The following is a 22,972-nucleotide window of genomic DNA, read 5'->3' on the forward strand; positions in this document are numbered from 1 at the left end:
GTCCTGTATGACAGCAGATCCAATCAGTACAGTACAGTGAAAGTGAGAGAGATTATTCAAACAGCAACCAAGGACATGCTAACCTTAAATAGTGCTGATGAAACTGACAAGATAGATAATACAGCTGTGAGCATAGCTGACACCGAGTCTCCACAAACCCAGCTCAGGTCAATGACTCTGATGTGGTTATGATGGCCTTATGAAAAACATGTCCATCTTCTTAAACAGTTGCCACTTCAATCACAGATTACACAAAAAATATGTATCCGTGATGCAATACAATCTTTCCAATGAGAGAATATATCTAGGCATCACAGCAGCTAAGATGAGTAGGCACATGGATCAGTACATGAGTAGAGCACAGAAAGGAATTGGCAACAACACCAGAGGAGCCAAACACCAACTACTGGTTGACAGGGCAGTCACCCAGGACTGTAAGACCAGAAGTACCAACCTGTGCACTGCCTGGATTGACTACAAGAAGGCCTATGACTCAATGACACACACAGATACTGGAGTGCCTAGACCTGTATAAGATCGACAGGACACTTAGAGTCTTCATCAAGAACTCAATGGGGTTGTGGAAGACAACTCTGGAAGCCAACTCACAGCCAATTGCAGAAGTGAGCATCAAATGTGGTATATACCAAGGAGATGCACTGTCCCCCCTGCTGCTCTGCATAGGCCTAAACCCCCTCAGCCAGATCATCACCAAGAGTGGCTTTGGATACCAATTCCGAAGTGTGACAACAATCAGCCACCTCCTCTACATGGATGACAAAAAGCTATATGCCAAGAGTGAGCGTGACATTGACTCCCTCACCTCACTCACCTCACCAGGATATACAACAATGACATCGGGATGTCATTCGGACTGGATAAGTGGGAAGAGAAGACAGTCACAGTGGTGGATGTAATGATCCCAAGTGACAGTAAGATCAGGAAGAAAGAGCACGAGAAGCTGGAGAAATACCAGGGTCTCAAGGAGGAGTTGGAGAAGATGTGGGGCATAAAGGCAAAAGTGGTCCCAGTAGTGATCGGGGCACTCGGAGCAGTAACCCCCAAGCTGGGAGAATGGCTCCAGCAGATACCAGGAAGAACATCTGAGATCTTTGTCCAGAAGAGCGCACCCCAGGGAACAGCCAAGATCCTGTGCAGAACCCTCAAGCTGAACACTGTGGCCAGCCAGGTTATAAAAATCTCTTACACGTGCTTTTTTTTTTTTTAAACACACTTGCAATAAAAATATAATTGAATAGTTCATGTATGTTTAGAGTAAGAAGAGTGACTAAAGTTATTCATATGTCTCGGCTGGTTTTATAGTTCAATCAATCTTACTGTGCTGTCTATCATGTTTGTTTTTTTGTATGTTACAGATGTCAAGTCTACCCCAGTTTCAGCTATTTTTACAAAACACTGCTCATATCTGAAAACATTTTATTCACCAGAGGGTGAATCTGGTTGTTGAAGGGGCTTTTTTGTAACCAAGTGTTTATATTTTTGTCATCTGTTTATTGACAGTGTTAAATTGTGTGAGATTTGATTCATTCAAATGTGAATGACTGCTCAAAGTGAGAATGTTAGTGTGAAATATAACACTACACGTTGCTGTTTTCAATTAAAAAACATTTGCACAAAGCAAGCCTATCCACTTTTCCACGTTGATAACGGTATTAAAATGAGAATTCAAGGGACATTTAGAACAGATAAAAATGTGCAGTTAATTTGCAATTAATCAGGAGTTAACTATGACATTCATGAGATTAATCGTGATTAAATATTTCAATCGATTGACAGCACTATGTAAAATGTACCTGTTTCTTGTTGTAGTCCTTTAGTGCAGACTCAAATCCTTCCTCCAGTCTTCTAAACACAAGCTCCATATCATTGCTCCACCAGATCTGAGAGCCAGTGAGAGCCACTTGGGCAGGGAAGTCAAGAATCCACTGCTCTCTGGGTCTGTCCTCGTACACACACACAGCCTCAGACAGGTGACCCCTGATGCATGCTTTCATAGATTCCTCCAGGCAAGTGAGCCATGCCTCCACCTAACAAAGTATTCTTATCATCAGTCACTTTACAAAATGTGATAGATAATGCAGATTATTCAGTCCTGAATGTAATCTTACCGGCCCGTAACAGCAACATTTAGTCTGGAATGGGACATATTCCCTCTCTTTGCTGTACATGCCAACTGCAAGTTTAGAGTTATCCAACTGTTCATTTTTGGCAAACTCAAGATCTGACATGTTGTCAAATAACTTTGAGAGGTGGACAGTGACCTGCAAAAGACACCAAGTCATTAAATTTCTTATGAGAGATACAGTCGTTAAGTAGTGGCACTGGATAAAGAGTGAAAACAAAAATGAAGGGAAATTCTACATAAATTTACCTCTCGGGGACGACTCCCTTTAGAGAGGATGTCCAACAAGTCTGCAGATGAAATAAAGTAGAATCGTGGAAAGGCAAGTCTCTTTGTTTCCAGGTATTCAGCAAGAGCTTTTTCACACAATGCCAGTCTGTTCAAACAGAGTATGGGAATGATGAGCACAGAATATCAAACAGTGAACAGTGAAATGAATGTGTAATGTATTAAACATGAACCTTTTTTGTAGATCCTCTAACTTCTCAAACAGGTGAGGTTTGTTGGTGGCCTCAATGACATTTTTAGTCTTAGCACTGTCCAGCATTAAGTCCTGAAGGAACCAAAATGTCCACATTTACAATGATGAGAACAACGGAATATGTCTAACTACATGATTGGCATATTAGTGCAGACCTGAAATTCTGCATCTATTGCTTGGAATCTGTGTGCATCTGAAGGAAGCTGTTGACAGATGTCATCACAGCCTTTGAAGATGCTTTCCAGGTAGACCCACGTCCTTTGGACCTCCATCCAGACCATCAGCACGGAGTCAGCCACAGTCAGCTGTTTCTGTAGTTCGACTACCTGGAACAGGAAGTGATCTACATGCTTGCTCTGAAAGATGCCCTGGAGCTGAACCTTGAGGATGAGGACATGGAGACATGAGCTTAGTCTATCAAAAGGATTTGGTCCAATGTGAAACTCAAATACACCAAAGTACCACCCAATCCGTAGCACCACAAAGTCATATGTTATTTGGTTAAGGAAAACCTTAACCAAATAACATATGTCAGTTTTATTTCAATGTATATTCAACCTCATCAGCATGCCATGCCATAAAAAAGTGGGGGAGGGAAACAGTCTATTTGCAAAAAGATGGCGGCACTAAAGTGACAAGACTTCTAATTGCTGGCTATAACCCCCCAATGCATCTGGTGTACATGCACAAAGACTGCCACGGTGCAACAATGCCCCGTCTCCTAAAGCAGCTATAAATCTAAGGACTCAATAGGGACCTATCTACTCTCAGTTGTGCTGTTAGACAGTCAGACAGGGCGGCCCCTCTCTGCACTCTCATCTCTATTCAGCATTTAACTATCAGTGCTTCTCACAGACAACTGATCTTGAGAACTTGTTCTTGTGCTTTACAGGAATTCTGCATTTTTCAGTGCAATAAGGTCACACATAAAGTCTTAGCGGTAATATCAGTAAGTGTAGTTAGATATTTACCTGATGATCCTCAAGAGTTTCAAAAAGTTCCTCATCACTTTTAAGCAGTGGCACAGAAGTTTGGTAATGATCTTCATACGACAGCTCCACTGATGCCCACGTTTGACTTATTTGTGTCACAACCTGAAATAATACATAATGGACAGCATCATGGTAACATCTCCGAATGTTACGGCATTTACAATTATGTTTGGTTTAAGAGGAGTTCCTAAACCAATCTGTTTAAAGATAAATACAAATAATACTTAAAATAAGTTGGCGAGGAAGTTACATACTGTGAATAACTCTTCCTGTACCTATACTTCACCACCACCTTTTAAAGTACATGCTAGCTTGTAGTAACACTTCAAAAGAAATGCTGTGTGGTACAGTATGCTACATTGTATAATTGGTCATTATGACTGAACACAATCTGTTAATAACTGAAGAAGAACCTTCTCTATGGCCATTTCTTTGACCGCCTTATCCACTATGTTGCGAACTTCGTCCTCCAGCAAATGGAGCTGCAGAGCCAAGAGGTCTCCCAAGGTGGTACTGTCAGTCACAAGGATGTCCATCTAATTTAAAAGAATTATTGTCATGATGCAAAGGTTTAGATTTCTAACATGAAAAAAAGCATCACTCCATAGTAAGACCTCTGCTGTGTGTATTTTTGCACCTGCGTTGTTCTAATTAGCTGCACCCAGTGTCGCTCTCGTATTGCCAGGTTCTGTAGCTGACTCACGGCCCGTAGTGACGTCAACAGGTTCTTTACATAAAGGTCTAACCCAGAATACACGTCCCACACACGAGCCTCTTTGTCAAGCTTCCGTATGTCCTACACAAACAGAAGGTAGGTAAACATAATTAGTTATTAGGGGCATCTGTTACAAACAGCAATGGTGCATGACAGCAAGACAGCAGGAGAGATGTGCTGGTGTGATGTAGCACTGTTGGTGACCTCACCTTGGCAAACCTCCTCAATTCTGCATCCATCTGGTCCACGTTTATTTGCCTCCATTTGGTCATTGTCCAGTTTTCCACACTGCTCTGTATAGATAAAGACCAATGCAGAGGGGTCAATGGGCTGAGGGTGCTTAATGGGGACATTCAGAGGCTAAAGGGTATTCAAAGAATCAATGACAGCATCCAAGAGGACAGTGCTGGTCAAGTTATTGAGGTACTGCAGTGGCATGACGAGGTCGTTAGCTGTATTTCCTTTTCCTCCAGAACAGTGATGTTTAAATACACAAATATATTAAGCGACTTACCTGCACAAATACAACCATGTCCCAAAGTTCTTTGAGGACCATGATCTCTCGTCTGAAGAGCTTAACATCTCTGTAGTCTGGAATGGTAACGTCGAACAGATTTGTGGACTCCTGTAGTTCTGCTACCTCTTTCTCCATGTCTCGGATTGCTCTTTCAGACTAGAAAACAACATATGGCATTTGTTATTGAAAGTGTACAGTACGATACAATGTCATCTTACTCCTATGAACAAAAAATGGTTAAATTCCTACTTTCTCCAGACTGATGTAGGGATGCACTGCATTGTAACTGAAGGGTGCCATTGCTCTGAACATCTCCCTGAATTTGCTTTGTTTTACCTGGAAAAAAAAAGAGGTACCACTTAACTGCTCATCATATCTTCATAATTCCTCTGGAAATGAGAGCTGAAAGTGCCCTCACCTCAAATGCCATGCATCGTCTTCGTAAAACCATCACTTCTGCATTCTGCATGGGTGCCACCTCATGCCTTACTTTTAAGGCCAGTTTTTTGGCTCCACTCCATTTCTCGGGAAGTTCCTATAGATAAAATCATTTCTCAAAGGTTGAAAGTACATTTTTATCACATTATTTTAGTTAGAACTTGAAAGAAAAGAAAAAGGAGAATTAACTAATTTCTTCTCTTACCTCCAGCTGAGAATAGACCTGGTCTGGTATGGTCACTCCATATTGTTCTAGGAGGATTATTGTGTCTCGAAGAGGCTCAAACATCTTGTCTGTGGCTGCTTGTCTGTCTCTGACAGCCAACAGGTGACTCATCACTTCCACTAAGCCACAGTGGTTTCCTTCAGCCACAGGCTGGCCAAGCCCTTCGACAGCAGCTCGGACAAACTTCTGCAGCTCATCAAGACTGAGTGGAAAAGAATGCACTGTGAGAAAAGCTGAAGTTACCGTTTGGTCTGCATTCAACAGCCATGCAGAAATGATCTCTACCTGTTAGTGACATATGTCAGCAGGTGTTCTTTAAAAAGCCAACTCCACTTCTTTAGAGTGTTGAGGAGGCTCAGTTTAAAGAACTTGATATCCACTCGCAACCATCCATTGAACACTCTGAAGTCTTCAAGCTCGGCAATTTCAGCATACAGATCCTCATAATAATCTATCTGTAAAATTAAGACCACAACAGAGATCACAATTTCACCACTTGCCATGTATGTGAAATACATAATTCATGATTAACAAAATCCTTTTACCTGTTCTTTGAAGTTATCAATTGTAGGCAGGCCCTCAGGGAGTTCATCTGCTCCATAAGTTTCCATCTCTTCAGGTGTGAGCACACGTCCATACAGGAGAAACTGGCTGAGAAACTCAGCCCTGTCATCTTGCCAGAGTTGGGTGTAGCAGTCAAACTTTCTCTTGTAATTTATCGCCTTCTTGAGAACGTTCTCCACTCGCTCCATTATTTCCTGTCTCATGTCCAACAAATCTAGCATGTCATCCATTACATCCTGTAAGAGTTATATTACATGTATAACATGAATAGAATCCATTATATCTAGAGGAATACACAATAATGACTTGAAACATAAAAGCACAGTAGAAGAGTTCACTTTTTTGGTTTTGGTTGAAATAGAATGCTTCTTTATAACTGACTTATTTTAACTATTCTAAATTAAATCATGTACAATACTCAGATACTGGACACCACCACTGGAGGTAATAATACTTGTGTATTTTACACATTCAGTTAGTTAAAACAACCTGCAACATCCCAACAAAGTGTACTCTTATTCTCCTCTGTCTCCTGTTGGCTAACATCTCATTTGGCCTCTACTCACATACATTCACTGGTTTTGGTGCTTTAAGACCGGGAAGCCACAGTCTTTGCTCTGGCAGAGGCAAGTCTAAGGCCTATAAACACCTGCAATAAGGGTATACATTTACCTTTAACAGGAAAGTCTGCAACACTGGGGATGTTTATTTTAAAACATCCTTATCTACTGAGGGACTGCAGTGTTAAAAAAAAAGAAGTCCAACATCCAAATCTAAGTACCTGGTAGTTCTCCATGCCAAGGTGAGCAGCCACTCTGCTGATATTCACTGAAGTCTTGAATATGTCTCCAACCAGTCCTTCTATCAGCTCATAGAGACTGTCCCCTGCATCTTGCTCCAGTGAGGGGCGGAAGACCATTCCTGAGCTACTAAGCATCAACTGAGCTTCAAACAGAGGTGTTTGTTTTGGCCATGATTCCATGCTGTCTACAAAGAACTGAAGAGAGTGGCTGACGTAGCTGAAGAGCCCCTCCACCACCATCTCATCCACATACTCCAGGTAGGACTGCCACACTTCTGATGCAGGGTCAGCATGGAAAAGCATCATATTCTCCTGAATAAATTGTAGGATATTGGAGAGATAGTGAGCACAAAAACTTATACTTGTATTACTTTTGAGGTTTGCAGTTTGTCACATTGAACGTGAAAGGGTTTTATCTATTTCAGAATAACTAGAGCACATTTATTTACAAGGCTTCCAAAGTATTGGAAAATATCAAGATCATCTTTGCTGTCAGAAATAAAATGACTGATTAGGAGTAGAAGGTCTGGTCAGACGATAAGTGGATTTTTATCAGTTAATAAAATTAAACCATATTATGTGGTACGAGACAGATAAAGGTTAGATCTTTATCTCATCATATCTGAATTTTATTATTAGGATACTGAATCTAAAGCCAAGCACAACTGCAAATTCTACAACATGCTAACAGGTGTTGGAACCATGCTGAAAATTTCATATTTTTGTGTGTTTGATGACATACATACAGTCCAGCAACCCAAGTATTCATGAAAACTCTATAATGAATGATAGTAAATATTATGAAAAATCCAGGCACACACACCTGTACCAGCTTGTGGATAGAGTCTCCATCCTTCTTCATGGAGCTGTATTTCTTGTTGACACGGTCTTCTCTGTCTTCCAGCTGTATGAGCGAGCCTTTCTTGTTGTCCTTTCTGCAAAACATGGCTTGTTTGCTCCATGCCTTCATCACTGACTGGATGGCTTCACAGTTTTCCTTGGCTCTACCGACACGACATACAAGGTCATGGACCAGGTCTCTGGTGGTGCTGATGAAGCTCCAGCAGCCCGGATCTTGCCATGTCAGGTCAGACTCTGCTCTTGTCAACTGCAGGTCTATGGACTCCAACTCAGTGCTGATGAGAGGAAGTTCCACCTCTAGCACAGTCTGCTTTAGCCTGTTGTACCATTGCACAAAAAGCTGCAGACTGCTCACATACTGTAAAATACAAGCAACAAGAAGCTATATTTTTTTGAGGTGTAGACTGTGTAAAAGGCAAGAAAAAGAAAATTGCTTTTCGTTGTGTGTATAAGTATAAGTGAGCTCCTAAAAGAATATGTTTGTTTCTTACCTTTGTGAACATGAAGCGCTTCTCAAAAACAGCCATGGCAGCTGCAGGGACCTCGATCTCACTGAGAGTCTGAATATATTTCACATCTTTCAAGACTTCAGTCAGCTGAGGAGTGAAAGAAAACAGTCATCAACTCATATACACAGTCACAGTGAGGTGGTGGTAAAATGTTTTGTCTCAGCTAACAGAAACCCTTGGAGAATATAATAACTCAAATTAATAACTAACAAATAACTATTCCCTCTGCCAGGATGACTGTTTTGCATGTTACCAAGACTGTCAACAGTATATTAAAAAAACATTTTTTGCATCATGTTTGACGGAACTTGAGGACAGTGTGTGTGTCAGCAGTGTGAGGAAACCATCTTAACTACATTTTAAGAGACAGACATAACTACATTAGTCTAACAGCCAGTTAACTAACATTGGAGGATGTTGGTATTGAGTGCTTTCTAGTTCACAGGGAAAATGACATCTATCACCTTTGGATTGAAGTTGACTGAGATCAAGCCAGATGAAGCATTTCTGGAAAGAAGGGGCTGTTTCAGGTTAATCTGGCAGGCCTGTTCCAAACCATCACACCAGCCAGAGTAAACGTCATCTTCATATTGATCCAGAAGATTCAACATCTCCATGTACATATAGTACTCTTTTGCCATCTCTACACTTCCTGCAGGCCTGGAAATATTTCAAAATTGTGAGACAATTATCATTTTTAAGCCTGGCGCAATAGCCATCTCTTGTCTGTTCTATGTACACCCATCCATCCCTCTATCTGGTTAGGCATTGTTGGAAGAAGTCAGGTGTTTTTACTGACATGTCGGACAGTAATCTGATTTTCTCCCATGGTGTTTGAATGCGTTCTCTGAGCATTTTTGCCCACTTCAAAGCTCCAGATGTGTGAGCCATATTCTTACTCAGCCCGCTTTCCATCTGTAAAGTAATAAAGAACAGAAAAAAGTTGATGCACAGACAATACCTATTCTGCCTTCAATACATTTTGCTTGTATTCCATTTTGCTTCCAGTACCTGATTGAGCTGGGATTTAAACAGACATTTACATTTCTCTAACTCTTCTCTGAAATGCTGTTGCAGTAGAAGGAAGTTGGGACTGAATATCTGTCTAATTTGTCTTCTCTCCAGGAAGGGCCCAATAACAGTTAGCAGCTACAGGACAAAAAACAAAGATGTTAGTAAGAACTTGATAGCTCTGTCTCTCAATATACACTTTAACAGTATTTTCATAGCCATCATCCTATTATCCACTCTTGCTTACTTTAAATGCTGATTCCAGTCCTGAGCAATCCTTAAAGGCCAAGCATAGAAGGCTGGCAAGGCGGCATTCAAAGTCAACAATCCTCACTTTGAAATCCTTACACTCGTTTTCGAAAACCTTATGACAAAGTTATCAAGTCATAATGCTGACAATAATGATGGACACGAGTGTAAAATTGTGCATTGTGAATGTATGCAGTAGCAGTTCACAGAAATGCTGATAAACAATATAAATGTGAATAGAAAATAATTTCACCTGAGAGGTTAAGTCAAGTGGGTTGTTTTCACTGTGCTTCAATGCTCTGCAGTGATTACTGAACTCTCTGTACATCTGAGCAGCATGCTCACTGAAGAGTTTGCCTTTAAGCCCACCAAATTCTAGTTTTTCCATCCTCTGAAAGTCCATCATAATTTCAAACAGGTCCTGCAAATATAACATATTGTATCAGAAAAAAATACACATGAAAATACAACCTCTTTGTGCCGCCTGAATACAAAAACAAAAATCAGATCTCACCTCCAGCTGTAACATACGATTCAGGAACTGGTTGAAACGTGTAAAAATCATGGCAGATGGGAAATCCCAGGGTGCATGTTTCACATGGTTGGCCAACCTCTCCCTCTGGATCTGGTAACTGTCTCTGAAACATCTAAAGACTTTCATCACCCTGTTCACCATTTGTAGATTTTCCTCTGGGTCCTCTCTGAGTAACAGATCTGCAGAGAGGTATGTGGAAGCCTAAAGAATGGATTTAAAAAAAATGATGTGAATTTGTTCACAGAGACAGCCAATAACTAATAAGTCAAAGTAATGCTGACTGGCAAAATTTGCACTGTCTAATTACACCCACAATATATGTGTCGCTTGCCATAATCCACTACTGTAGGTGTTTCAAATGAAGATTTTTACCTGTTCAATGATCAGATTGCAAAGTTCCTGCAGTAACACCACAATGCGTGCTGGTCTTTGATAAGATTTGCAGTTGGTCCAGATAAGAAAGAGAGTGTGAAACAGTGCAGGGATGAATGTTTCAAAGTGAGGAAATCCCTTCTTTTCCAGTTCTAACATTTGTGCATGTAGTGGCTGTAGATGGAGGTCTATATCCAGGGCTTCTTGAAGGGCTTTTGATTGAGAAAAATAAGCAATTTTAAATAAAACAACAAAATCAGAGATAATAAGGTCTGGTTATCACATTATGTTATCTTACCATCAAATACATTTCCAGTCAGAGTCTTGATTGTTGGAAGATAGCTGCTATCCATCATTTCTAACATTTTTGCCATCTTCTGAACAATGGGACTCTGAAGCTACAAGGGAAAATACCAAACACTTTAACACAGAGTTGAAAGTTAGGAGATGAAAATAAATCCAATGACCATTTCACTGAAGATCAGAAAGATTATTGAGTAATATGTGTTAGAGCTGTGAACACGTTGTGGAAGAGCCAATTGAAATTAAAGAATAAAGGAGGAAAGGGGAGTATACCTGATGATAAATGTTCCGTATATTGCTCTTCCTGGAAGCCCAAAACTTCAGCTCTGCATTGGGCCCTGGATTACAGCCTGTCATAAGCAGGTCTGATGAATCCTCCTTTAAAGTTTTCTGGATGACATTGGTCCAGTTGATGACCTGGGTCTCTATGGCATGAGCCAGTGCCCTGTCATAGCTGTTATACCTGAGTGTGAAAATACATGTTGAGGGTGTCTGTTAATACTTCAACTATAAACCATGATGCCAGTCACTGAAACAAAACCAAATTTGTGTGTTTTCTTACATAGTGAAGGCGCTGTATGCATTTTCTATCCAGTCTGTCACAGTTGGGAGAGGGAGGAGGGTTTTTCCAAAAACTTGTCCCTGGACAACTGATGTCTTACTGCACATGCTCTCAACATGTCGAATAATATCTTCAGACATCAGGTTTGGCCACATCTGATGGTTATTGTTGTTTGACAGCAGTGGAACACATACCTGGTGACGAGACACAGACGGACGTCACCCAGAATTCATAAAAGCAAGCTAAACATCACCATAACAAAAATATATGACAGCACATACAAGAAAATGCTTTTTATGAGATAGACTTAGGAGGGAGGGTGAAACTATCACCTGTTCCACTGTGCTTGACAGCTGCAGAAGTGGTGATGGAGACAGGAGGCCAAAAAGCAGAAGTTCCCTGTAGTTTTCAGCACTGATGGGAGCAACTGTCTTCTTAAGAATATAAATTTGCTTGTTTTGAGCAACAGGTGGGACCTGTTATTAGAAATAATATCACAAGATTTCACTGCACACTGACACTTCCAAGCAATTAAATCAAATCCGTCATGCTAAATCCACCAATTTCATAATTTTGTAAGTAACCTACGGTTAGCTAACTAGCTTACTAGTCAAGTGTGCACATGCTAAGCTAGCTAGTTACCTAGGGGTGTTACGTTACTGTATCAGCGTTAGTGGAGACTCTGATGCAACCATACCTCATTAGAAGCAACCAGACAGCCTTTTTTTGATGAACAGAAAAATACAACAGACTCCTTTTCAAAGAAGTCTTTCAGATGAGTCTGAAACCCTTCGTTGGCAGCACTCCTCTTCCATGTTTGATGGTGCAGCCGCAGCAGCCCGCAGACTTTCTCTTCAACAAACTTTACCCTGACGTCCTCCAGAAAAGAAGGCGCACTTTCGTCCTCCGACATGCTTGCTCTACAACCATGACATGCTTTAACACTTTCCTCGACAAAACGGAAAAAACACACTAATTTGTGACAGAAATTTCCTGTAAATTAGCTTTTAATTTCGTGTTATTGTAGTTTTAAGACGCTACCTGTCAGCGAAAGACTGGCACGAGCTGTACAGTCCTAGGGGCGGGTCAGCATTCCGTTGCTTGGCAACAGCCACTCTCCTCAATCACTGCCAGCTATGCATATTTGGCTAGCTGCTAAATGTAAACTAAAAAAAACCCTCTTCTGGGAACCCTTTCCCCAATAAAAGTGATGGAAATTTACGTACAATTTATTTATTTTAGCAAATTATTACTGTATATGCCATTTCATATTGTTTTAGATGGCCAGAATATCAAGCATGTGGCTTGTAGGCCTTTGCCTGGAGTAACAAAACATGAAATGCAAAGTTGCAAAGGATGCTCTAATTTGTAATCCTCAATCCATGTGGAGTTTTGAAATGTGGTACTTGGCGGCCTGCAGTTTGCAAGCATTGCATTGCATAATTTACACTGTGATTGAATGTTAAATATTTAGATCTACGTGGTCCTCTCAGACATGATTGGGATTTAATAAAGGGTTTTTTTATATATGTGTTTAAGTTTCACAGATAAAGCTTAGATGAAGAGTGTGCATTTTTCATTAAATGAGAGTTGAGCTCAAAATGATTCATAGCCTGGAATTAATGTTCACACTTCAGTTTGAGAGACATTAAGCCACATACCTGTTTCAAAGTTCTTCTTCTACATGTGTAGTCATTTCACTCATGGGCAAAACACCAGTGAAGTAGGCTCTGGTCTATGTGGATATACAGTAATTCAAACATTCTTGGTTTAAACAGGTGCAAATCTGTGGCCCCGTTTTTATGACATATAAGGCCCCATTGTGACAGGACTGAACATGAAGGAGCCTATGTGTTGGAGCTCCACAGGCTGCAGTAAAATGTATGTTATATATGAGTGCGTGCCTAGTTTGACTGTTGTCTTAGCAGCAGAGCACTGTGCCCAGCAACTGCCATTTACAAGGCACTTTACTGCACCTCATTTCAGAGCAGCCTGTGGGTCTGACGGCTTTGAATGAATGACAAAATGATTCTATTAGTGAATGCTTAAAGTGAAGTGTTCCCTATAGTGTATATATAGTAAGCATAGCGGAGAGAGGATACTATGTAAGATTTGGCATTGTAACATTTCTACAATTTTTGAAAATGCACTCCTTCCAGTTTTCGCTTTTTTCTCCCTTTTTTCGTATTATGAAACTGATCCTTGCAGAAAAAAGGAGAAGAGAGTGAGACAAACTCCTCAGGTTTGCAGGTGGTGCTACCGTTTTGGACCTCATCACTAACAATGACAAGACCACCTACGGGGAAGAGATTGCCTGGCTGTTGCTATGGTGCTAATAACAAGTTGGAGGCGATGCATTCAAGCAGTCAAGATGAAGATGGCTCCTGATGTAATCCACATGCTCATTTCACTCTGGAAATCAGCACAGATGTTAACGTGGCTGAGAACATTGAGTCATTCACTTTGCTAAAGACCAGAAAGCCTTAACAGCCTCAAACTGGATGAGCACATTACATCTATCATCACAATATGGAAAGAAGGAGAAAGGTCAGCATCAGCAATGTATGTATCTCTCTATCCCTTCATCATTGTTTGGGCTCAAACAGAAAAAAGAAACAAACAAATAAAGATTTTTTTTCCCCCAGTATCACTTCCTGGCAGCTGCCTCAGATCCAGGAGCTCTAGCATCATGCATCAATCGTGCCCTCCCAAGCAACCAAAAACTGTTTCATAGGAAACAATGTTGTTCCAAACCTGGCACTATACCTGCCACCTCAACCTTTTTCCTGCCAAGGTTTGCCACACTGCTGAGCTAGCCTTCCTTATATCTCCATCCACTGCTCGTCTGCCACAACAAAGAGTGCACTGGAATCTGACTGCAAATATTTAATGCATTTATGACTTGCAGTAATTGTCACTGGTATCAGCATTAGTGATGTAATACACACATACATGCAAGCATCTGTTTGCTTGGCTCCATCTGTGTCTTCATAACAGCACAGTTTAGAGAGTTTAGAAAAATTGAAATTATATGTATATAATAGTCTGCGGTCTTGTTGTTTCACTTTGTCTTTTGGCCCTCAAGCTCGCACTGGGCACATCTGTAATACAAAGCAGCTCATCAATGACTGGCAGTGTCAACAGAGTTTTGTTGATGATGCCGTATTGATTCCCAAACTGAATCACAAAACAGCACTCCATCATGACAGAGCAGTCAATCCAACAAGCAGCAGCTGAGCAAACAAATGTGTTTTTTCCGAGTCTAAAATCTTGTACTTGTTTAATGGTGTTCAGTCTCTAATTCTGAACCATGCTTTAAATGTACACCAAAACCACAAAGGTGCACTTTATAATAATATCAGTGTATTAATTACAGGTTGAGTGTTCCCATCCAATCAAATCTGATGTTTCTAATTATGAGAGATACATTTTTGTTGAATTATTGCTATTTGCTATTTTCAGTGGGAAACTGACATTTGGTGACATATTAAGTGGTTTTACCATTTAAAAGTACAGCGATAAAACAGGACCAAAACTCAAAACCAGCAGGAAATTAATGAAAATTAAATCCACATTACAATAAATCTTGAGCTAAGAGTGCTAAAATTACTACCTCAAAATCCACTCACACTCACGCAGTACACCTTGACATATATTTTTTTATGCGCGTAAAGACATGCGATGCATGTGATATAGAAGAAGAATCCTGTCAGTCCACCCATTTATTAACACATTAACACACATTAAACTTAGAAATGATCACTGCCATAACAATATTCATCAAGCTGTTTTTTTTCTCCCAGAGTAGTATCACTATGAGCAATGTTGTCCTTTCCAGCAAAATGTAGTTATTTTTTGACAGTGGGCGGTTATATTGAGGGCACAGATGTGATTTAATCATGTTTCAGAAGACATAAAGCAAACTGAAGTTTTTTATTATACTTGAGTCACCTGTGCACAGAACAATCACACACACAAAGGGCTTGTCTCAACATGGATCATTATTATCTCCGAGGAGAAGAATTTCTATAGATAGATAGTGTGTTTTATCTATATAGGACAGAATGTCAGATGCGTCTCAGAGTGCTGTCCTCAGACCCTTCGGTGGTCTCTTAGCTGATATGAAAATAGCTACTTTCTTCTCTGATCTTATTTTTTTTTTTTACTATTTCTTTCTTGTTTGATAAAGATAAAAGAAAACATATGGTGAAGTTCTGCTAAGATGCTAAATTAATCAGATATTGGACTTGGAGAGTTACTCCCTGAGTGTGCGCATCATCACCATCAGTGGCGTCCTGCAGAGGGCACTGGCTTTTCTCTTTTGACAGATCTTCATAGAGGTCTAGGAGACATGGAGACCCAGCAGGGAAGTAAGACAGTTGGAGCCAGTTTGTCAAGTTAATTTTTGCTTACTTTGGATAGATAGATAGATAGATAGATAGATAGATAGATAGATAGATAGATAGATAGATAGATAGATAGATAGATAGATAGATAGATAGATAGATAGATAGATAGATAGATAGATAGATAGATAGATAGATAGATAGATAATTACCCAAGACAGCATTCTTCTGGTGTTTATTATTATTATCATCATTATTATCATCATAGGCCTTGTGGAAAAGAGGAAAAGAAATGGCAAGCAGCTGGTTGACAAAAGTCGAGAACTAAAGTTGCACGCCACATTTAAAAACACAGACACGTGAGACGGGAGCACGCTGCGCGCTCCTGTTGTTTGGTGACCTCCCGTTCATAAAATAATTGACCACATTGACTAAATAATAATATCTCGTCAGTCATTCCGTCATAAGCCATTGCTCCACCTGTCTCGGGAAACGCAGCCACGACCGTCTCGTTTCGACGTGTTGGTGGCAAATAATAGCCTACATGTGGGAAATTTTGCCCTATAGTGAATTAACGCCCCTGTAATGAAATGTTAAAAAACAGGACTGCTGTGCGCTTAACCTGACAGTGGGATCTCTGTTGGCAGATCACTCAAAATCCGACCAAATAGTGTCAAAGCTCTTGGGATGTTATGTAAGCCTCAGAATGAACAAATTTGTTAGCCCACACCCGAGGGCATCTGGTGATGGATATGTTGTCCTCGGGGAGCGGGGAAGCCGTGGTACAACAGCCGGCCGCTTATCTTGAAAGGCCTGTTTTAAGTGCTCCTCCGCTTGGAAACAAAAGCTTTAAGGGCAGCCCATTACCTTACAATTGTTGTACAATCCCCATTGTTTAGTTAGTTCACACACATACATATTAGAGCATATGCCATGCATTAGGCTTAGGTTTAAGCCTATTGGTTTAAGTGGCTTACATGGATGAAAGAAAGTGAGAATATAAAATCCTTAATAGTAGACAAATCCAAACTAGGCCTCTGTTGTGAGTAAGCTCTAGAAATGTCATTTTTAGTTTTGATTTAGTTCTGCTGAAGTGCATTAAATTAAAAGCCAAGCTTTAAATGGCACTTACTTTTTTTAATGTATGTATGCCTGCACTCCTGTCTGTAGTGTGTCTGTTTGTGCATGTGCGTGTGTGTGTCTACAAGGCTGGGTGGGGTGTGTTGTGGAGGAAGCTGGGTCCAGGCCGGTTAGGTAGGACTCCCCTGAGGACGGCCAGGCCACTTGTGTCTAAGGGGCTGGTTTATCCCACTTAATCAGCATCCTGAGAGACTGGCACTGCCCCCATGGCCATAATGCCTGAGGTCACTGTGGGCCGCTCAAAATGAAGTGAAGCCCCATCAGACAATGCTGCTGTCAATCAGCCTTAACCTGAGCTGGGCCCTTTATTCCTCATATAGTGTACTTGTGTAATCATTCACTCCATAAATGCAAATGATCTCATCAATGTTTTGACTAACACAGAGCAAGGATACATAGAGACCGTTTTTGCATATCAAATACTTGGATTTCTCACAGTACAGTTTGCCTTCCTGGAAACTGCATAATGGACCATACTGAAGGGCAAATCATGGATGTCCCCTGTGCAATGTCAATCTCACATACACCTGCTGAGATGAGAATATTGTCCTGTCTTATGTATCATGCAAACACATCCAATTTCTCTAAAATCAAGTTTAGTAAGATGGCAAATTTTGTTTGTTCTTATATGGAAAATAACCCTTCTTAGGCTGGTCATCATAGAAAAAAATCTAAAAATATATTTGCTGAAAACATATTTATTTAAAAACAAAACAAAAAACAAGATCATGAAGACAGAGGAAAAGGCTTCCTGCAATTTGCAGTAGCTCTTCTGCTTCATTTAGACCATAATTTGTACTTGTTTGGATCACGCATACAGTCAGTGGTTTGGGGTTTGTAGCAGTAATGTCCCAGGGGCTTCCGTCAGTCCGGCACCATTATAAATGACAGAGCTGAGTGAGCCTCCTTGGCTGTTTCTCAACACGCAGACTTCCTTGGGGCCTTGTGCAGCATTTGCAGAGCGTGTGCCCTTTTGATTTCCTAATCCCAGCACGAGCTGTGGAATGCTGGCTCCCTATGAGATATTCCACTCACAGGCCGTGATTTATGTTCTTGTGGTGCAAGGCTCAATGGTGAGAGGATCACAGGTGTTGTGGAGCCTCAGTAAAAACTTTTAATATGCACACCTCGTGGTCTCGGGCAGGGCCCAGCACAAGGATTACTGCCATTCAGTGGGGGGATGGGTCAATAAATGTTTAAAATTCATCTGAGGCCTTACAGTCTGATAGCTATTATTGAAGCATCCATGTATGTTTTTCCAGGTACAGTAACACACTGGATTATTAAAGTATAAGAAGTGTTGTCTGGCTTATCTCAGTATTGCCGGTTTGAATTAAACTGGATTTAAATTTTAAAATGTTTGTTTGGTTCTATAAAATTCATTACTCATATAGTAATGATAATATAAAATACAGAAAAATAAATCATCTATTGAGCCCAAACATCCTGCACATAAAACAAACACAGCAAAGGCATTGGCACCAGTTATACTGGCCAATTACTGCACTGTTGGCTGTGTAGTTAATTCCCACTTTAAAGTGAAGAGGTCGACCTTTGCTCATGTCACAGTAAAAGTCTCAGCGTAAAATCAAGAGTGCAAACATTTGAAGCTCAAGTGTTTGTCCTCCTTGTAGGACATGATGGGGCATCTCCTTGATATTTTAATTAAAGCTTCATCCTTTTATCATGCAAAGCGAACTCAAATCAAGGGTTTGGTTTAAGATACTATCCCATAAATGTTGAGAAATAAAGAGAATAAAGGTGGTTAACCCCCCCTCAGTTTTGCTGTCAGACTAATGACTGTGTGAATGAATGTATGACAGTTTGCATGGCAGTAGTCTGGATACGCTACATTTCATTCATGTGTGTCTTTGAGATTTCTTGGCGTGTGTTATGAAAATAAATTTACAATCAGTGCCAATCTCCATAGGCTCAGGCAGCTATCATTTGACTATAACTATAATCTAGCATTTTTCTGAATAAGGTTATAACGCTGACAAGAGAAACAGATGTAGTTCACTATTAAATGCGATGACACTAATTATGCCGTATCTTCCCGTCAAAAAATTTTCCATTCACAGATTTATTTGGGTTGTTCCTGCCAGTGAGCCAGAGTTTGTCATGACATGTCACAGACAACTTCATGTGCACTAACAACCTTCCAGCTTGATTTAATAACAGTGATCTGTGTTAATCACCCACCCTCCTTTTCCGCTTTTCATACTTTGCCAGAGGGATTGCTGTAAACTGCACCAACTTACCTGACTGCAACTATCTCATCTTCTAATGGCTGCATTAGACCCCCCCCCCCCCCCCACTACCACCACCACCACCCTCCCGTTGACTTGTTATCTAGGCGCAGAGGTCAGGAAGGCCTTTCAGTCGTATAGTGGAAGTGGAGTGACCTTTTCAACTCTCTTTACTGTGAATCCCTGGAGCTGTTGTGGTTTGGGCTCTTTCACTCATGTCGGTCTTCATACAGTCTGTTGGATCATGCTACGGTTAGAAATGAACGGACTATGTATTTAAATGCATCATCTATATTGCAATTGGTGTTACAGGTAGGAATTATATATAAAATTATTGAATTTTATTATAATCTTATTTAAGCTCTTTATACAGATATCACTGTTAATGTAATCCATATAGCACTTGCCTTTGCAATCTAAGGCTAAATTTCTACTTAATAATAATTCATAAAGTCCAGATTACATTGAAATTGGGATTGCTCTAAATATTCTAAGAATTAAAACATGAGAGTAAAACCTACTCATGAATGTAAATATTTTGTAAAGAAATGGGTTTGTTACTCATTATTAAATCAATTAATTTGCCACAGGTAGACAGATCAAGGTTAAGGGCTGTGTAGAAGTAAATCTAAGTTAATGCAAATTAAAATAGGGACTGTCTGTCTTTTTTTTTAGCCTATGCTAAAATATTACAGTGAAAAAATTACTCTCACTTATTTCGTAGTAATTTTACACTTGTAAAATTGCCTCAAAACACCTCAAACTGTTACATTCTCTGAATTTCTGTAGCAATCTTGACTGACTTTGTGCTAAAAAATGTACCTCCCCAAGGTTACACAGCAGATTCATTTAGTCCTTACTGTGCCACCCCCTTCTCCCTCTCCCTCCTTACCATCCTCCTCCCCCTGCTCCTCTTTCTTTCCCATGTCCATTAGACCTTGCAGACTAATCGAGCAGCACCAATTGCTCCCGTGGTGAGATCATTAAGTAAATTATTTTAAGATCAAACGGTCAGCAGCCACAATGAAGTCCTGTGTAATGGTAAAAGCCTCAGAAGCTGCCACCCACCCCTCTCTCAAATTAAAGCCCAGTGGGGAGAGCGCTGCACCTCTCAGGTGGATGCCCCCACCATTAGGCCTTTAGCTGCAGGCTAAGGTAGGACCCACTAATTGGTCCTTTGAACAAAACTAACCCACTGACAGGATCTGACTTGTATGCAGCTTAAATGTGCAAAATGGTTCCTGGCCAAAGACAGCGGTTAGCCGATGGAGAGAGAAGTCAGGGAGAGAAAGTCAGCATGGACTTAGCCTGGAACGGTGGCCATATATGGGTGACATGTTTTATAGTTATTATTATTATTCTTTTTTATTTAACAACAATTTATTAGAATTACATGCACAGACTTGGACTGATATCGCTTTTCTGTCCAACTCTTATTATTTTTGTTTTACACATATTTTCTCCGATGAGCTTACTAGTTTAAAAATCTACATTTGTAAAATTAAAATGAATTTCAGCGTGATTGTTTCAAGCAGCAACATTCAGTAGGCAAATATACTTGACAAATGTGGCATATATATGCCACATTTGTCAAGTTGTGCATGGCCTTGAAGAGGCAAGAACATATGTATGCGTTATTGATTTGTTGCATTAGTATAATAATATATTTTGACAAAGCAACACATTTGATATATAGATCAGTGCTTTTAAATCTTAAGCATGAAAACAAATCACTTAACTCTGCGTAAAGGTCTCAGTTTCTTCAGTTAAACCTGTGACAAGCTTGCTTTGGATCATCTATGAGGGACAAAAAAAGCAAAACTAAAACTCTGAGCAGGAGATAAAACTATAAGTTGAACAGATCAGAAGCATCAGACGTGTGTGTAGGTGCATGTAGGTTTGCGTGTATGATACACTAACTCAGTGTAAAAGCCATTAGGCAGCGATTACTCACAAAGTGCTGTCCCTGGATGAATAGGTTGACAGCTTCCCTTTTAATAGGTCAAAGTTTCACTTGGCCCAACATAATGAAGAGCATGTACTCCATGCTCAGAGAAGGATACATTCACATACAGTAGATGGAGATCCATACACCGATGTTGGCCTTCACAAGTGACATTGTTTCCTCAGATTATTTCACAAGTGCGACTAAGAAGCTTCAGTCTTAAGGACACAATGCACAACAAAACATTAAAAGAAAACCACTGCCAACAACCCAGTCGTTTATTCCCCTCAGCTGAGGAAGTGATGAACTTACAGTAGCTTATGGTGTGGAGACAGGAACCAATGCAGCAAAGTGACTGTGAGCGTGATTTATCCTCCTTTGGCATGAAGCGTCGGTGTCATCAATCACATGGTTTTAATTAGTGATGGCTCCCCTTTGTGGCTGAGAAATGTGCATGTAATTCAATTTGGGACTCACTGCTGCCTCAAGATCCCCATGCAAAGATTTGTCAATCCACTGTAAGTCCATGCACACTTGGAACAGTTGATGTTGATGAAGCTGACCACACTGATCTGCAAAGAATAGATTGCATCAAAAAAAATATGATACAGTTAAAGAGACAGCCATTGAACTGTGTCTTTTGAAAGGATTGCAATGCTTGGGATGCATTACTTAATACACATGAAAAGATTTCAGATTTTTTTTTGGATGAGTCATATTTATTTTTACACTTTTCATCTCTAATAGGAAATTAAACTGACAGCTGCAGACACCTTGTTTTGATACAGTCAATATAAATCAATAAATTTGACTACACATAGCCAAAATAAGACTTTGACCCACAATGACCTCATGTGAATTGACCCCTGAAGCATGCAAACCTTTGTTTTGACCAAATTTTGGTGAACTAGATAAGGCAAAGTGGAATGCAATAAATAAATAAATAAATAAATAAATCCTTGTTTTGAATTTCCATGAATTGAAAACAAAACAAAACACATCACATGCACATTTCATTTAATAAATTGAGAGAAGTCCTTTTTATGAGAGAACAATATTCATTAGCTGCACAATGTAAGTGCTGTCACAATTACTTTGTTTACCCTTAAAGTAATTCATTGAAATGGCAATACGGTGAAGCAAGACAAAAACAGCTCCTTTTAGCTTTTGACACACAGACGCCTCTTATCCCTCATTTAAATGTTGGTTTCTTCTGATTTCCTCTTCAATGGACAAACTCAGCTGATAGCAGCAGCAAAGGCCGAGCCTTAAATAAAAACAATGACAGCTCTGACAGTTAAGGTGGCAATTGAAATGCTAAAATATCAACAGCAGTAATTTAGTTCTCTAAAGACACTTGAAAGTCTTTTATCTGACACATGGTAATGCAAGTGATTGTAGTGATGTTTATTTCACAGCACCTCTTCACTTTATTGTCAAATAAAAGACTGATTTTGCATCTGAACTCTCATTTCTTATTGTGAATCTGACCCGTGACCTCATCACAGTGTAAAAGACAATATTTTTTCTTGAAGGCAGATTAACTGACTGATTTTAAGCAGTTTTTCCTAGAAGATAAAAATCCATCAAGTGACATGCAAATACGTTACAATATATAAGAGTATGGATTCTAAAATAAAAGTATCGCAAACGTGACAAGGCAAAAACACACCAACAGCCAGCTCACTGTTTTTGCTACAGTGCTGGAGAGTCACTGGTCTTCACTCCCTTCACATGACAACCTAATTTGTCCTCTTATCAAAATACATTTTGCACAATCCAACACTCTCTTGCAATGTCCACAGTATTTGCGCGTGTGTATAGGTATAGATAAGCAAGAGCAAGTAAAAAAGTAAAAGAAAGAAAGAAATGTGGCAAGTCATAAATCAGTGATTAGCAGATTAGAAGGTTTCATTTCTCACTCTCATTCATAAGAATAATGTATTTAATGTTATATTCTAGATGTTTAGACAATGGGAGAAATGCATTCAGGAACATGTGAAACACAATAA

General features: G+C 39.9%; 1 protein-coding gene across 1 annotated transcript in view; it reads right to left on the reverse strand.

The window, feature by feature from the left end:
- The window catches only part of LOC139333484 (dynein axonemal heavy chain 11), a 38,094-nt gene extending 25,901 nt beyond the window's left edge, over nucleotides 1–12,193 (reverse strand). The window contains exons 1-30 of the mRNA XM_070965928.1: nucleotides 11,978–12,193; nucleotides 11,613–11,756; nucleotides 11,281–11,474; nucleotides 10,992–11,181; nucleotides 10,714–10,813; nucleotides 10,416–10,627; nucleotides 10,023–10,244; nucleotides 9,762–9,929; nucleotides 9,507–9,623; nucleotides 9,260–9,397; nucleotides 9,048–9,163; nucleotides 8,713–8,908; nucleotides 8,231–8,335; nucleotides 7,702–8,097; nucleotides 6,858–7,190; nucleotides 6,058–6,312; nucleotides 5,798–5,967; nucleotides 5,492–5,714; nucleotides 5,267–5,383; nucleotides 5,098–5,184; nucleotides 4,846–5,004; nucleotides 4,541–4,624; nucleotides 4,254–4,412; nucleotides 4,030–4,152; nucleotides 3,596–3,718; nucleotides 2,780–3,004; nucleotides 2,605–2,696; nucleotides 2,393–2,519; nucleotides 2,130–2,282; nucleotides 1,815–2,048 (exon numbers count right to left, since the gene is read on the reverse strand). Coding sequence (XP_070822029.1) covers nucleotides 1,815–2,048; nucleotides 2,130–2,282; nucleotides 2,393–2,519; nucleotides 2,605–2,696; nucleotides 2,780–3,004; nucleotides 3,596–3,718; nucleotides 4,030–4,152; nucleotides 4,254–4,412; nucleotides 4,541–4,624; nucleotides 4,846–5,004; nucleotides 5,098–5,184; nucleotides 5,267–5,383; nucleotides 5,492–5,714; nucleotides 5,798–5,967; nucleotides 6,058–6,312; nucleotides 6,858–7,190; nucleotides 7,702–8,097; nucleotides 8,231–8,335; nucleotides 8,713–8,908; nucleotides 9,048–9,163; nucleotides 9,260–9,397; nucleotides 9,507–9,623; nucleotides 9,762–9,929; nucleotides 10,023–10,244; nucleotides 10,416–10,627; nucleotides 10,714–10,813; nucleotides 10,992–11,181; nucleotides 11,281–11,474; nucleotides 11,613–11,756; nucleotides 11,978–12,193 — 5,178 coding nt within the window. The remainder of the gene's footprint in view (nucleotides 1–1,814; nucleotides 2,049–2,129; nucleotides 2,283–2,392; nucleotides 2,520–2,604; nucleotides 2,697–2,779; nucleotides 3,005–3,595; nucleotides 3,719–4,029; nucleotides 4,153–4,253; nucleotides 4,413–4,540; nucleotides 4,625–4,845; nucleotides 5,005–5,097; nucleotides 5,185–5,266; nucleotides 5,384–5,491; nucleotides 5,715–5,797; nucleotides 5,968–6,057; nucleotides 6,313–6,857; nucleotides 7,191–7,701; nucleotides 8,098–8,230; nucleotides 8,336–8,712; nucleotides 8,909–9,047; nucleotides 9,164–9,259; nucleotides 9,398–9,506; nucleotides 9,624–9,761; nucleotides 9,930–10,022; nucleotides 10,245–10,415; nucleotides 10,628–10,713; nucleotides 10,814–10,991; nucleotides 11,182–11,280; nucleotides 11,475–11,612; nucleotides 11,757–11,977) is intronic.
- Nucleotides 12,194–22,972: the final 10,779 nt, after the last annotated feature.

Source organism: Chaetodon trifascialis, chromosome 7 (genome assembly GCF_039877785.1).
Source record: "Chaetodon trifascialis isolate fChaTrf1 chromosome 7, fChaTrf1.hap1, whole genome shotgun sequence".
Classification (NCBI taxonomy): domain Eukaryota; kingdom Metazoa; phylum Chordata; class Actinopteri; order Chaetodontiformes; family Chaetodontidae; genus Chaetodon; species Chaetodon trifascialis.